Here is a 16,337-nt window from a genome sequence, read left to right as displayed (position 1 = left end):
TTCACAGTTGTCCAGGAATATGGATACAAATGAGTTTTTAAAGGGAAAAAAAAAGGGAAAGAGAGTTCAAGATCTCTATTACTAATATAGAAAGGTCTCCAGTAGGATCTATCCACAGCAAGACTCACAAAGTAAAAAGAGCAAAGATATAGAACAGAGTATATAGAATACTACCCCAGGGACTTCCCTGGTGGTCAGTGTTTGACTGCAAGGGACACGGCTTTGACCCCGATCCCTGGCTGAGGAACTAGGATACCAATGCCTTGTGGGTATGGCCCCCCAAAACAATGCTACCTCAGTGTGAAAAAGGGGAGGAGTCTAAATATATGTTTGCATTTGCAAGAAGAACCACAGGAGGATGTGAAGAAACTGAAGAAAGTGGTTACCTAGAGGAACAACGGAGATGGGAGAGGGCGTGAGAGCAAGTTCCTGATGGATGTTCGCACGATGTTCTGAGGTGTAACCAGGCAAATAAATTACCTAGTTGGATTCGCCAGTAGGGCTGTCCCTGGAAATGGGGACAGGAGAGGGCACCAGTGCTCTCATTTGGATCCTAGAGTCAGTATTTGTATCCTTTTTATAAAAAGGAAAAAAAGAAAAGATGAAGAATAAAGTTTTAAGTACCCCATAAACATATGAAAAGATGTTCTGTCTCACTAGTAGTCAGAGGAATGCAAATTAAAACCACAGTGAGATGTCATTTCACACCCAGCGGGCTGGAAGACATTTAAGCAGGACAAAACCAGGATGGGGCTGCAGCAAGGGCACCCACGGTGTGTTGAGGGTGAGTGGGGCGGACGCCCACAGCCCCCAAGGAAGGCAGCAGGGGCCGTTCCTAGAGAGACAGAAGAGATGCCACCCACCGGGGTCACCCCACCTCGGAACACATCCGAGAAAGCCTTGCCTGCGAGCTCAGGGAGACATGTGTGCGCGGGTGCCCACTGCAGCATTGTTGGCAACTGCCAAAAATGCAAAGGAAGTAAAGGTTCACCACACAGAACCGAATAAAGGACTGCAGCTGACTCCTCCAGTGGAGTATTACACAGCAATTAAACAGATGAACTACAGCCACAGGGATCAATACAGATGAATCCCCAAAACAGTGCAGCACGAAAAAACTGCAGAAAGATTTGTACAGACGGCTACTGTTAACATATGGGGTCGGAAAACTGGAAAAGAATACCCTATATAACTCGTACAAATGTCTCTACATATAAGCAGCAAAAGCATAAAAACAGGCCCCTGGATGAGGTACCCCATTTTCTGAGAGGGTCTGCTTCTGGTGTGGGGGGAGGGGGAGAAGTCGGGGAAGATGCAGGGGGCTTCGGCATAAGATGCTGTCTCTTTAAAAAATGAAGAGGGCCTGAAATCACCACGGCAGAAAGGATTGACTGAGCTCAGCCATGGGCACGCGGGTGTGTGTGGTTTTTCTCTTTACGTTTTCTTTTTAGTGGCTGAAATGAACCTTAATCATAATACAAGTAACAATGAATCGGGCTTGGAAGATGGGCAGGGAGAGCAGAGGCCTGAGCCTGGGGGCGGAGGGCACCCAGTGTGAGGCACAGGGCAGTGCCCTCATCTAGCCCCACCCCAGCACCTGCCCCCCACTGGATGCGGTAGGTGACCCCTACACTCTTCATGGGGTTGTCCATAGCCGGGGATGTGAGCGTGGAGCTTCCCAGGGAGACGGGGAGGCGTCCTTCTGCACTAGGCCTCCCGTGCCTAGCATGGAGGAGGAGAGGGCTGTGGGACGGGCCTTGCCCAGACCCGGCCTCGGCTGGGAGAGCAGGACTCAGGGGAGCTGTAACCCAAGGCCCCCGCAGCAAGACGAAGGTCAGGGAGGCCGGGCTTGTGTGTGGTGCCCGACACACTGCGGCGCCGGCAGCCTGGGCCTCCTGGGGCCCTGCCTGCTCTGGAAAGAATTCCCTGAGCATGTCGGGGCTTGGGACGGCCCTGAAAGGTACCGGAGCTGAGATCACAAGCAGGGAGCTAACCAGAGGCCCATGGAGGCCGGGTGGGGGCTTCACGGGCTTGGCCGCCCCGCCTGGGGACCACCAGGGTCAGCAGGGGAAGGCGGTGCCTGCCCCGTGGGGAGAGAGGGCGAGACTGCAGCTCCCAGCCATGGAGAGGCACCCCCTGGGCGGCCTCAGGACACGGCGTCCCTGAGAGCTCTGGCCAAGTTCTAGATGCCTGCCGTGGCCCCCGCACCCTGGAGGGGGTCTCCCTCCAGGGCTGTTTGCAGGAGAAACAGGGAACAGTGAGAGACCAGGCTCCAGGGTTGGGTGGGGGGGGACTCTGGTCCCGAAGCTGGAAAGGTCTGCACCCACGTCTCTCACCCCAGGTTCTCACACTCTGGCGAACACTGGCCAGCCAGGGGGTCACACGGACTCCTGTCCTGTCCCAGAGGGTGGGCTCTTCTCAGATCCACACAGGGCCCCAGGGGGCCCAGAGGGGCCTCTGCCCGCCTCATCCCGACACCCAGGCCAAGGGCAGAGGGGGCAGGAAGGAGGCTGGAGGCTGAGCGCCCCGGGAGTCTCCGGGGATCACGGGGCAGCCCCCGAGGCTGGGGGGGGCCCTGCTCAAGGGCTTTGGGACAATAAGGAGGAAGAGAAAGGAGGGGGCGGGAGGAGGGCAAGAAGTCAAAGGAGCACTTGTTCTGCTAAGTAGAGGTTTTGTTGTCAAAAACTGGGCCCAAACTCTGTCTCCCGGAACTCCAGGGCAAGCCGGTCCACCACACCCCACTATCCGTCACCACCACCCCGCACGCCGCACAGCTGACTCCACACAGCGACAAGCTGCCACCTTCTCTTCCTCCGGTCGGCCCCAGACCCCTCCCCAACCCCGCACGGCCCAGCCTCGGGACCCTCACCATGCCCTCCAGTCCTAAACTCTTCCTAAGAACTCAGCCAGAGCAGAAGTGCAAGCTCTCCTCTTTCTGGCTCCAGGAAAGCGCCAGCTGTGCAGCCGCCCTCACCCTGATTGTCACTGCCCCCCACTTCAGGACGGGGGCGGGTCCAAGCAGGTGGCGTGCAGGAGCACCCTGAGACCTCCACCTTCATCAAGATGAGGAACACCGGCAGTGCTGGTGGGAACCAGGGAGGGGCCGGGGGGTCCGGGAAAAGGTGAGGGAGCGTGGCCAGATGGGGCCAGACAAAGGGGACCTAAGACCCCACGCAGGCATGCGAGGGAAGCAGAACAGCAGATGTGGGCCCCCAGCGGCCTGGGAGGACCCCTTCTGCCGCCTCCGACAGAGAGGCGAGGCGGGCAGTGAGACAGCCCAGGAGGCCGCAGGGCCCTCTTGAATCCTGCTCCCTCCCTCCCTGAACCGCATCCCTCTCGGGACAATCCCAGCTGACCTCTCCCCAAGGAGCAGCCTCGTGGGCAGACAGGCGGCACGGCCCGGCGCGTCCTGGCCCGCTGCCACCCTGCCCACCACACCCAGGACCCGTCTGCCTGTCTCAGCCTCACAGGGAGTCGCCACAATGACACCTTCCCCTGCTGTGCGCAGGGACAGCAGGGTATCTGCCCACCCTCACGAGGGCCCAGGCCTGCGGGGCGGGCGGAGGAGCCCACGGACCGCAGGGCGCACAGAGCGGGGAGGCAGACGCCCGGAGTCACACGGCAGAGCTGGAGGGAGCCCGCAGCACAAGCCCCCTCGGGCAGGAGGCCCCCGTGCCACCTCGGCCGGGGACATGGTCACGACCGGGGCTGGGAGGAGGGACCGGGGGGACCGTGGGGTCCAGTCCCCTCACCAGGCGGCACAAAAGTGAAGAGAGAGGCCACCCTGACAAGATGGCGTCCTTCAGCCGACGGGGGCTCCACAGACAACCACGTGAGGGCCGCGGGCGCCCAGCCTAACCCACCCGCGGGGCCCGGGCTGTGTCCGCGCCCAGCACTCGGCGGGGGCGCAGAGGACTCACCTCGGAACTTCTTAGGGGGGTTGTCCAGGTCCCCAGCCGCAGGCTCCACCACACAGCGGTCATCCACCAACCTGCGGGACGAGGCAGAGAGTCAGCAGAAAGAAGACGCCCGCCTCCCCAGGCGGCCCAGGGCACCAGGAAGGCCTCCAGAGAAACCGCTGGAAAGTTGGGGTTAGCGGATGTAAACTTTTATATATGGAATGGATAAGCAACATGGTCTTACTGTAGAGCACAGAGAACTACATTCAATATCCAATTACTGGAATGGAAAAGAATGTAAAAAAAAAATAAAGAATGTATGCATGTAAAACTGAATCACCTTGCTGTACAGCAGTAATCAACACAACACTGTAAATCAACTACAAAAAAAAGAAAGAAACCTCTCTCTCCATCACTGACAATCCCATACCATCAAGTCACCCCCTTTCCGGGTGCCACTGTTAAAAGGCGAGGTCCCCTGGGGGGGTGGGGGAGCCCCCCCAAAAAGCACAGAGGCACATGCAGTCTGCCACCGCCCTCCCCCCGGCTGGGGCTGGAGCTGGAGCTGCGTCCTGGGGGGTCTGCGGCCAGTCTGGGCTGTTACACACCGCCCAGGTAACTCCTGTCAAGGCCCTGAGACCCCACCCAGACCTGAAAAGGCAACTGCTGATGGAGGAGGTAGACAGAAGGGGACCAAGAGACAGAGACTCGGAGAGGCACAGAGAGACAGAAAAGACAGAATTAGAAAGATAAACAAGATAAGAAACAGGCAGAGAGAGACTAGAAACAACCCAGTGAGAAACACTTATGAGACACCAAACTGGGGGGACAGCCTCTGGGGCTCCAAGACAAGACAACAGACCTTGCACCTTCCCAGCCTCCGTCAGGCCCATTCCACACCCTCTGCTGTGGTCACCCTGGGCCTGAAGTTCCTCCCTTCCGTCCTGGCTGGGGTTAATCCTGAGTCTCTGGAGGACACCCACCCAACCATCCATCCATTCCCACATTTAACATTCTTCATCGCCACACAAGCGTCTAACACAATGATGGTGATGATGACGACCCACCATTTCAGAGGCCAGCTCTATCTCAGCACTTTACAACCTCCCCCTCTGAATTCTCACCAACTCCCCGCAGGGGGCTAGTCATGAGCACTATTTTATAGAGGGGGAAACTGGGTTTGAACATTAATTTGTCTCAAGTCACAGAGCTAATTCCAAAGCCTCCTCTTGCTCCTCCCCTCCTTGGATTGGCCAACAAGGCCTTTTGTGATCTGACCGCCACCCACTCTCTAGCCTGCCTCACAACCTCCTTGCCCCAGCTGTGCTAAACCTCTGGTTGGTCCCAAGGTCCCTGGAACTCTCATCTTACAGAGTGGTCCCAGAAGCCGCTCTACCGCTCCCCTCCAAGCCCCTCCATTCTTTCCTTCTTTTATCCTCAGCCCCTGCTACTCGGTGAAGCCTTCCTTGGCCAGAGCCCTCCCTCCTTCCGTGTCCCCCTACCCACCCAGCCCCGTGTTCCCACAGCAGCTGGTCCTGGCCTCTCCCGCGGGCATGTCTCCTCTGAGGCTCCTTGCGGTGTCTATACCATGAGCTCCCTGAGGACAGGAGCCTGCGGTCTCCCCTTCGGAATCACCATCATGACACAGTCCACAGTAACAATAATGACAGCGAGCAGGCTTTTGCTTCTAATGTTTTCATATATTATTTAATTTTCTAAGTCTCCCCTGTTATTACTTCCATTTTGCAGGAGTTATGGAGAGGGCAAATGATCCGGCCAAGGACACACAGCCAGCAAGGAGCAGAGCTGGGCTTTGAAGGCAATGGTGCAGCCTCAGGAAGGGGAAAGAAGGGCCTGCTGTGAGGACCCACTCAGACTGCTCCCTCATCCCCAGCCTCCAGCTCCATCCTCTCTCCTCCTCCACCAGCACTCAGGCCCTTGGTCATCTTGGCCACCCGCATGTAAGTTCACTGATAACTTCCGCCTCCACCTCCCCTGTCCCTCTTCCCCCAAATTCCAGATTTGTAATCTAACCGCCCACTCCGTACCTCCACTTGGATGGCCACAGGAATTGCAAACTCAGCACGTTCCCAACGTGGAGCTCCTGCTCTTGAAGCCCTCTCTCCATCTAGCTAATCCCTCCTTCCAATTGCCTGGTCCTCTAACTCACCTCTCACAGCTAATCTGTGAGGAAACGCTGTGGGCTTTATCGTTAAAATATGTATGGAATCTGAATCTAAAATACAACAAAAATGAACCTATCTATGCAACAGAAACAGACTCACAGACATAGAGAACAGGCTTGTGGTTGCTGCGGGGCGGGTGGGGGGCATCAGGGAGGGATGGAGAGACTGGAGTTTGGGATGAGCAGATGCAAACTATTATATAAGGAGGGACAAACAACAAGGGCCTACTGTAGAGCTCAGGGAACTATATTCAATATCATGTGATGAAATCATAATGGAAGATAATATGTATGTATAAATGAGTCACTTTGCTGTACAGCAGAAGTTAACACAATATTGTAAATCAATTGTACTTCAATAAAAAATTTTTTAAATATGTACAGAATCTGACTTCTTTTCATCATGCCAACACCACTTGGTCCAGGCCCCCCACAGCTCTCACCTGGACATCACTGCCTCCCCATTGGTCTCCTGACACCCCTCTCACCTCTACAGCCTGTCCTCCACATAGCAGCAAAGGGATTCCTTTAAAAGGTCAGTCAAATCAGGGCAGTGCTCTGCTGGGAACCTCCAAAACCACTCATCTCAGAGGGTAAGGCAAGAACTCACAAGACCCCTTCACCTCTCACACCTCATCTCCTCCCCATCCCCCGCCCCTTGCCCACTCTGCTCCAGCCCACCGCCCTCCTCCAGGCTCCTCTAACCTTCCAGGAGATTTGACCCCGGCTCTTCCCTCTGCCTGGCACTCTCTACCCTAGACACCTTCCTGGCTCCACCCCTCCCTCATCTCCTTCAGATCTCGGCTCAGATGACCCACTCCTCTGGCCAGGCTCCCTCTCCATCCTTTTAAAAACTGTGGACTGCTCTCTCTCACACTTCTCATCCCCCTGCCGGCCTCACTGTTCTCCATATTACCACCAGGCCTGCTACAGAGTTTATTTTGGGTCCTATTCCTCCCCGACCTGAGATGGAAGGTTCATGAGGACAGGGATGTGCCTGTATTGCTTCCTCCTGTATCCCCAGCACCTGGACCACCTGTCTGGTGTGGAGTGGCATACTCGAAATACATACTGAGTGAATTAATCATTTTACTAGCTACTGAGGGAACCACACGAAAAGCAAAAGATAAGGTCTCTGCCTCAGGGAGTTCAAAACCGCACTGGGAAGACAAGTCACAGACTCAGAAGAGTTCATGATATAAGGAATATGCATGGGTGCCAACTGATAGTACCAGCTGTGGATTTTGTCCAGGAAAGGGAGAGGCCAGAGCTTGGCCAATCAGAGAAGGTGTGAGAGAAGAGGCAAGAGCTGTGCAGTGCCTTGAATAATTCATAGAATTTCCTGTAAGACATTAGTGAATCAGATTAGCTGGCTGTCTCTTGGCAAAGCCTTGAGAGGCAGGGTTGCAAGATGGGTATGTTTTGGTAGGGGAGGGGAGGAAGCCGGGGCGGGGCTGGGTCCTGGCACTGCTGGGGGTACTGGATAGCCATAGGGCATTATGGAAGTCAGGGCAACTGAGAGAGGCTGGGGTACCCCCACAGCCTCCATCTTGACCAGTGCATAAGGCCCTGTAGAGGCCATCTCCCCAGAGCCTCCCAGTCTGAGGAAAACCCACCCTCACCTCAGAAACCCTCCATCCCTTCCCTGGGAACTCTTTGCCTGGGTCACACGTGCAGAAAAAAAGACATGCAAGTTTGGATGCCTGGTGTGCTTTTCCTAATCCCCCTGGCACGAACGTGCCTGGTCATTATGTGGATGTCCTTCTGTCCCCGCCCACTCTGGCACAGCTTCTGAAGCCCTGCTGTCTCCAACTGAGCCCTTCCCCAATGCCCAGTGGTTTACAGGGCAGGGCACATTTGGGGAGTGCAAGCTGAAGCCACTTAAGAGAAGGGGAGGGTTGGTCAGGAGGGGTGCGTGGCCTGGGGAGGAGAACTGCAAGCAAGGTCAGAAAGGAAAACATCCCAGATTGGCAGCCAAGAGGGGACAGGAATGGTCTGTATGGGCGACCAGAACAGAGAAGCAAGCCGTGCGGACCATGAAATTAAAAAAAAAGGCAGGGGCTCCTGGAAGGCATCAGGAAAAGACTCAGGAAGATGGGGCTTTCAGAACTTCCTCTTGGATCCGACATTCCACTCCCTCACTTCTCCAAGTGCGGGTCCTGGATGAGCAAACTCAACATAGTCTGGGAACACTCTGGATCCTCCCCTGCAGCCTCTGAGGGATGGCACCTCGCCCTCCCATCATTTTATTCCCCATCTGGAGGGCAGCCCTCCACCAAGCCCGTAGGCAAAGAAGGCAGCTAGCGGCAGGGTGTTTAGGAAGTCCCAAATGGCCCCGCAGTGCCCCCGCGGAAGTCTCCCCTCCGTCTCTCAGAAGCTCCTCCTCAAGACTGAGGCATCCCAAGAAGGTGCTATCGGGCGGGCGCGGAAGGGAGGGGTGTCCCGTGAAGCCATTAACAGATAAGCGGGAAACCCCTTATCGGACGGGCTGCTGAGAGGGAGACCCGAGGCCAGAGGGAGGCACGAGGGCCTGAACTTCCGACGGCTGCGTTTCGACTGAGGGGGAGCCGCAGGGGGCGCGGCCGGGACTTCCGAGCCTGTGGATAGAGCGAGAGGCGGAGAGGTGGTCGCCCAACGCCCTGCCGAGGCCCCCTGAAGCCCCGCCCCCGCCCCCGCCCCCGGCCCGCCGAGGCCCCGCCCACTCGCGGGGGCCGCAGAGCGGTCCCTGCCAGCCCAGGCCCTGCCCCAGCCGCAGAGCGAAACTCGACTCCCCGCGTGCGGCCGTCGCCCCAGCCGCGTCGCGCAGGGAATGAGAGCGCAGCCTCGCCCCGGCCTGCCTCCCACTGCAAGCCGCCGCCAGGACGCTGGGCCCGGGCCAGGCGCTCCCGGGGGCGGCAGGAGGCTGGCGCGAAGGGGCGGGGACGAGCCGCCAGCGCCCGCGCTTTCCTCCCCAGCCCGGGAGCCCGCGGGGGGCGGCCCCGGGGGAGCCCTTCCCACTGCTGGCACCCACATCCCGGCCGTACCCCCCCATTCTCCTCAAGGTCGGGGCATCTGTGTGGGCTGTACTAGCCTGGTCACAGGTGTCCGGCTTCCGATGCGCACCTGGCGCTGTAACCAGAGCCGGGCTCTCCTGGGAGAAGCTGCCCCTCGCCTCCCCGTCCCCCTCCCCGCCCGAGCGCCTCCACCTCCGTCCAAGGGCTGGGGAATGGCCTACTCCCGCCCGCGCTCAGCCAGCCCTGTTATCTCTGTACCGCCTGCGTCCTGCCACATTCAAGGCCGGCCGCACGTCCGCTCCTGCGAGTTCCCTGTCTGTCCCCACCAACTAAAGGTAGGAGGGCGCCCCAGCCAAGATCACCTTAGAAGAACCGACGCTCCACTATGCAGAACACGTTTACTTTATAAATCGTTTTTACATCCAGACCTCATCCCATTCTTACAACAGTCCAGTGAAGTTCACAGAGTAAAAGGAACCACCTGGACCACGCAGCTGGTAGCTGATGGCACTCGTACAGTCTAGGTCTCCATTGGTCCCACAAAACTTTACTGCGAAGGGATGATGTGCTGGGTGTGGTCCCCACCCTCTGGAAGCTCCTGTCCACCATGCTGAGTCCTGTGAATACAGGAGCTCCGTCCTACCCTCTCGCCAACTGAGGACAGTGGGAGACACAAGATGGGTCTGAGCCTGCACTGTGAAGGGCCCAGGAGGGATCAGCAGGGTGGGCAAGGGGAGGGGGTGAGAGGAGAGGGAGGGTCCGGCAGCAAGTTGGTGGGGAGGCCTGCCCTGGACCCTCTGAACAGGAGTTGGTGGACCCCTCTGCTCTAGAAGGATGTGGAGGGCTCTGTCCTGAAAATGCCCCAGGGCCTGCACCCCAAGACCCTGGGAAGGAAGAGAGAAAGGCAGATGCATCCAGAGGCCTAGCTGGCCCCATTCTGCCTGGGGTGGACTTTGAGATCAGGTGGAAGCCATGGAAAAGGCAGTGGGGCGGGTCAGTGCTGCCAGGAAAGATTAGATAAGGAGGAGGAAGAAGGGAGCTCCAAGTGGTGCAAGCGACTATCAGAGGAGCAGCCGAAGGAGGCCTGCAGACTGGGGAGACCCCGGACGGTCCCCAGACAGCCCCTCCCTGATCTAGCCTGAGAAAGAGAGGTGCAGGGGGAGACCAAGGAGCTCAGGCCGCACAGTTAAAGGAACAGCCAGTTCCAGACCCCAGATCTCCTGACTCCCAGCGCAGGGCACTGGCCACCACCCCACAGATCTAGGCCAGACCCACGGAAGGCCACTCCCAAAGCAAGCACTGTCAGCACACAGGGATAGGCTGGTGGTGGATGGAGGCCTTGGATTCCCCCTCCCCAAATACTCAGTCACATCCACTGGTGGGGGTGGGGAAGAATGCTGGGCAAGGAACCCAGGTTCATTGGCTGGAATCCCTGGCTCATCAGAGAAAAGCAGTCCACTTCTGCATCCCTGCAGAAAAACACCCATAAACCTGACCTCTACACGTCTTTCTTTACCAAGGATCCACCCTGAGCCACCGAAGGGACCAGTGTATATGGACTTTAAAATAAGCATGGCTCATCCTTTCAGAGAGCTTAAGTCTAGAAAGGACACTCAGGCACTCGGGGAACCCCAAGAGTCTCCCCAGCGAGGAACAGAGGCAGCAAATGTGATTAAACTCGACCAGATGGAAATAAAGACTCTTGGCCAGGGCACAAGCTTTCAGAGCACTGCCTCTGCCCACAGGCCTGGGTTTCTGGCTCTCAGGGCTGGGTGGGCTCTGGCAAGTCCTGGGGTCTCTATTAGGCCAAGGAGAAGAGGGACGGGGAGCAGGAGAGACAAGAGAGCTGAGAAAAGGCACAGAAGAGGGGCCACCCTGGGCCAACCAGCCCACCCCCAGGCCTCTCTCCTGCGCTCCATCCAGGGCGTGGGCTCTGAGCCTGTCCAACCTACCTAGCAACTGAGGCTGGAGGGGCCTCCGCAGGGCATCCCTGAGGCCTAGGCCACCCAGCTTCAGACCCTGAGGGGCTCCCTGAGAAACAGAGCAGCAAGGGCAGCCCTGATGACTCCACAAAGGGAGCCCTCTACAGCCTCCCCATCAAGATGAGGAAGAAAGTAGTGGGGGCAGGCGCTGCTTCAGATTAAAGGAGACTCAGGAAGCATTAGGAATCAAATTAACACATGGACCTTGATCAGATCCTAATTTAAAGACACCAGCGGTCAAGGCCAGACTGAGAACAATGGAATGGATTGGACTATGGATCCGGCATTGGATGCTATTCGGAAATTACTAACTGGTGTGATGACAGTACTGTGGTTACACAGGAACACAGCCTATTTCTTAGGAATGTAAAATGAAGGATGTAGAGGCAAAAACATGCACTGCATGTAATTTACCATGAAATACTTCAACAAAAAAATAAGCACAGTAAATATGGCAAAATGTAAATAATGACTAGGTCTAGGTGGTGGATATATAAGTGTTCTAAATGATTCTCTTTTTTTTTTTTCAGCACTGCGAGACATGCGGGACCTTAGTTGCCCAACCAGGCATCAAACCTGTGCCCCCTACACTGGAGTGTGGAGTCTTAATCACTAGACCACTAGGGAAGGCCCTTTCCCTGCTGTTATAAATTATATATATGCCTCCAGTTGGTGGTAAGGGGTCAAAGGGACAGCACAGACCAGAGCTGTAAATACTCGGGAAAGTCCACCCATTGCCAGCAGCAGCAGCATCTCTGAGACACAAACCGAATTCTCCCTCTCACGACCTGTCACCCTATTTCTAGACTCAGATCCTGAAAGCTGGCTCTCCTGCAGGCTGGAGAAAGGGGGTGATGGCTGGCTGGCCGGCTGGCTGGCTGGCTGGCTGAGTGATGGGAGAGGGATTTGTGAACCAAATATGCACAGGTGTATGCCTCAAACACCTGCAGCTGCCCCAGGCTAAGATTTATGTTCGCTGTCTCTTCTGGCTCTGCCCACCTGCCAGCCAAACAAATATGAACCTTTACACGCACTGTGATCATTTCACTCCCCTACTCAGTCCCCAGCCAAGAGTCCCCACAGTCTATCTCCCCGAGTGGAAACCCCTCTGCAATGTGTCCCCCTCTTCAAGCCCCCTAGTGGCTCAGATGGTAAAGCGTCTGCCTACAATATGGGAGATCTGGGTTTGATCCCTGGGCCAGGAAGATCCTCTGGAGAAGGAAATAGCAACCCACTCCAGTACTCTTGCTTGGAAAATCCCATGGACCGAGGAGCCTGGTAGGCTACAGTTCACAGGGTCGCAAAGAGTCGGACACGACTGAGCGACTTCACTTTCACTTTCTTTCTTCAAGCCCCAGTCCCACCACACCCCAGGTCCACTGTGCTGTCAATGCCCAGCCTCCTTTCTGCTCTGGTGTGGAAAATCCTGCAGCTTCTTCTCCAGCAGTCATGGTGGACTGCTGCTGGGTCACCCCCACTTCCCCAGAGGTCCACCATGCAGGAGGCTGCAGGTACAAATGCTGGGAACCACCGCCACCCTGGGCTCGGAGCTGAGGCCTGTGATGAACCTACTGGAGATCTGGGCTCTGCTCTCCTCCTCTCCCCTCGTAGACCTCCCTCCCTCCTCTCTCACAGCCCCCACTTCCAGGAAGGAGCCCCCAGCTCCACACCGGGTGAAGTGTGGGGAGCAGGCCTGGGGGTGGACTGCAGGAGATACCTACTCAGGAGTAATCGAAACACAGACGCCTCCCCGCAAATGAAGGGCAAAAAGCTGCCGTGACCCCACCCTGCAATCCAGCAAATCACCCCACCCCCAGCCCAAGCCTCTGCCCCACCCACCCACAGCCTCACGGGGCCAAGCAGGGGAGGGGAGGGGAGGGGACGTGGGTCAGGAATGTAGGGCAGGGCAGAGCAGGGGCAGCTGGCTACAGCAGGATTCTTTTAGGGCCCAGGAGGAGCAGGCAGCTGGGTCCCTGGAGTCGTGTCCGTCCCCCCCGTCCCCCCCCCCCCCCCCGCCCGGCGGCGGGACCCTGGAGCTGATTCTGTCCTTGGGCAACCCCCACACTGATGCTGTCTCCACTGCAACCCTCCCTGTCTTGGCCACCACGCCCAACCTGGCCCAGCCTGGAGGGCAGAGACTGGTCCTATTCCCCACACCCCTAGGGCAGTCCTCTCAGACTGGTGATGTGAAGTGACCATCCCTGGGGCAATGGGCCCCTGCTTCCCCCTCCTCCCCCTCCTCCTCCTCCGTCTCCTCCCGGCAGCCAGAATAGCCTGGCCGCCAGTTAGAGCCAGCAAGGGAAAAGATGTGCCTGGGCATTCCCTGGTGGTCCAGAGGTAAGGACTCCACACTCTCACTTGCTGAGGGCCTGGGTTCAATCCCTGGTCAGGGAAGTAAGATCCTACAAGCCACTCAGAACAGGGGAAAAAAAAAAAAAAAAGATGCACCTTCCCTTTGATCCTGGACTTCCACTTCGGGGAACCCATCCCAAGAGGGTAACTGGACAAGTTGGTGTTCGGGCATGTATGGACTAGGATGTTCCGTGTAGATTGTGTAGAACAGCAAGAAATGTACAGGTAAGCTGAATGCCCAAGACTACAGTTGCTTAAATAAGTGAGGTACATCATACCGTGGGGCCCTCTGCGACCACAACACTCCTGGGCCGGCACGCATGGGAAAAACACAGCTTAATGCATTCTCCCCCAAAAGCCAGCATAAAGCTAGATGTGCAGTTTGACCATTTTGTACATGTTTATTTGTGGGTGCATAAAAAGCTAGAAAGTCCATATAGAGGCTGTCAAGATAATCACAGTGGTATTACAGATAACTTTTTGTTTTAGCTTTTCAAGTTTTCTCCATGGAGCCTATATTATTTTTTAATCAGGAAAAAACAGTATGGGAATCCCCTGGCAGTCCAGTGGTTAGGACTTGGGGCTTTCACTGCCGGGGCCTGGGGTTCAATCCCTGGTAGGGGAAATAAGATCCTGAAAGCCATGGAGCACAACAAAAACAAAAAAATTTTAATTAAGAAAGAAAAAAAATATATATGTATTTTCCAAAAAACAGCGAGTTGTATGGATTGGCCTAGGGGAGGCTGAGAGCCTACCTTAGGGCCCAGGACAGGGGTAAGTCCAACGTCTCATTCCAGTGAAATCACAATTAAATGAAAGGCAAGGGCAGTGCGGACATCTGCCCACGGAATTCGGTCTGCACAGGAGGGCCAGCGCCCGCTCCTGGAATTACCGGCGTCTCAGAGACTTAAGACTCAAAGGGCCCTTTCGGACCATTTCTCCCAGCTCTCCACTGTACAGACTGGAATAGGCTGGACTCTGTCTTGGTTACCACTGATTCCCCAGTGACTAGAACAGTGTCTGGCACATAGTAGGTGCCCACTAAATGTTTGCTGAATGACTTAATGAAGTCTGATGAAAGCTAAGAGATGGGCTTTCTGAACCAAGGAGTAGGCCTCAGACCCTACCCCTACAAGTGTTAATACAGTTGGTCTGACATGGGATGATGGAACTGGAGTTTTTTTTAAAGACACACAGGGATTCTCAGATGCCACAGAGCACCTTAGAGGACAACCCAGGTGATAGAAACACACTCTGAGAGGCAGGGCCTTGCCAAAATCACCCCTCCAGTTAGTGACAAAGGAGGTCCTGACCCTGAGACCCGGGGCTTCCTCCACATTGACCTCCACGTTCCCTGGGTCCTGACCACCAAGGCCCACCCTCTTGGAAAAGCAGATCACACCCCCTGTGATCACTGAGCCTTGAGTGACACGTCCAGAGGCCCTGACCGCAAATGGTGCTCCAAGGGCCAGCCACAGGCAGTCAGAGGCAATCTGACCCATCCTGGGAGCTCAACTGCACAACCTAGTCCACCCACACTCCCCAGCTTACCAACGGGGTCTGGGGGCCGCTCCTCTGGGCACTCAAAAGAGACCTTCAGGGAACTGCATGTGAGACCCAAGGGCCCCATCCTGCACTCGGGGCCAGTTCCCCACAGCCACTGGCCAGAAGCCATAGTAAATCCTTCACCTGCAGTGGCCCCCCTCCGCCTCTGCTGCCTCCCACCCGGGGTGGGAGGGGGTGGGGAGGACGAGGCAGTGTCCCGGCCATGCACTCCTGCCAAGGACATGCATGGGCCTGCTCTCCCTTCCCACCAGAGGTCTCAGCCTGCTCCGGGATCCACTCCCCAGACCCCTCCCGTCCTTCCAACCCAGAGTTAAAGTTAATGTACAATCATCACCGGGAGCTCTAATTACCCAGGCGGCTCTAATTGGCCTCCTCCACTTGGCTCGCAGATCCCGCAGATCCCGGCTGGAATCTGAAGGCTGCCCCAGACTCCCTCCTCCACCAGTGCCCGCACTTCCCATCTCCCAGCTGAGCAGCCTCACTGGCCACCAAGGCTGCCCTTGTCCTCACCAAATTCATTTCCTCTAGCCCTCACTGGGCACCTCTTGGGCACCGAGCATTGGGATCGCCTGGAAACTCAATCAAATCACCCTCCAGGGTTCACAGACATGGGCACCAACAGCCAGGGTGAAGGTAAAGGGGGACCAGAGCTGAGGATGGAGGCAAAAAGATTCCGGCGAGGATGGAGCAGAGGGAGAATCCCAGAGAGCTTCTCTTTTAGACACCAAATCCCCTGGGGCTCAAAATGCAGATTATGATTCAGTAGGACAGGCTTGGGTGTGAGAGTATGTATTTTCTAACAAACTTCTCTGGGATGCTGATGCTGCTGGGCCAAGGACCACACTTCGAGTGGCCACGCTTCATGGTGTTCAGAAATCATTCCTCCCTTTAGCATGTGCTCTGAGCATGTGCCCAGAACAGTGCAGGAGTGGATGAACAGGGTAATTCATCAGTCAGTCCTGGCAGAGCGCCCAGCATTAGAAGGCCCTACAGAGAAACCTCCAACTAATCATAAAGTGTCAAACAATACAATTAACATCAGAGAGGAACTTGTACAAAGTAGCTCGAAGCACACAGGAAAAGGGGTTAATTCTGCCCTGGTCGGGGGGGTTGGGGTGGGGGGCTGGATCTCACAAAGGAGGCGCTCTGCACCAGGTCTGAGAGGGTGGGTCAGATTTACCCAGGTGGAGACTGACTGAAAGGCGGGGGCGATACAGGAACAAAGGTAAAGAGACAGGACAAGGTTCCAGGAATGTCAATCCAGGTGGTGCATCGGGGGGTGTGAAGAGGAGGTGAAAAAAAAAGACAATTTGGGGCCAGCACAAGCCGGTGCTAGAATGCCGTCTGGGAAGGTGGGCGT

At 56.3% G+C, this 16,337-nt stretch overlaps 1 protein-coding gene across 2 annotated transcripts in view; it reads right to left on the bottom strand.

Moving 5' to 3' along the window:
* Nucleotides 1-16,337, bottom strand: part of ITPR3 (inositol 1,4,5-trisphosphate receptor type 3) — a 67,907-nt gene that overhangs the window by 49,177 nt on the left and 2,393 nt on the right. For both annotated transcript variants that reach the window (XM_081519911.1, XM_081519912.1), the window contains exon 2: nucleotides 3,921-3,991. In XM_081519911.1, the coding sequence (XP_081376037.1) occupies nucleotides 3,921-3,991 (71 nt within the window). The remainder of the gene's footprint in view (nucleotides 1-3,920; nucleotides 3,992-16,337) is intronic.

Source organism: Giraffa tippelskirchi, chromosome 8 (assembly GCF_054371585.1).
Source record: "Giraffa tippelskirchi isolate mGirTip1 chromosome 8, T2T-mGirTip1v1.2.pri, whole genome shotgun sequence".
NCBI classification, from domain to species: domain Eukaryota; kingdom Metazoa; phylum Chordata; class Mammalia; order Artiodactyla; family Giraffidae; genus Giraffa; species Giraffa tippelskirchi.
This window is presented reverse-complemented; position numbering and strand designations above follow the sequence as displayed.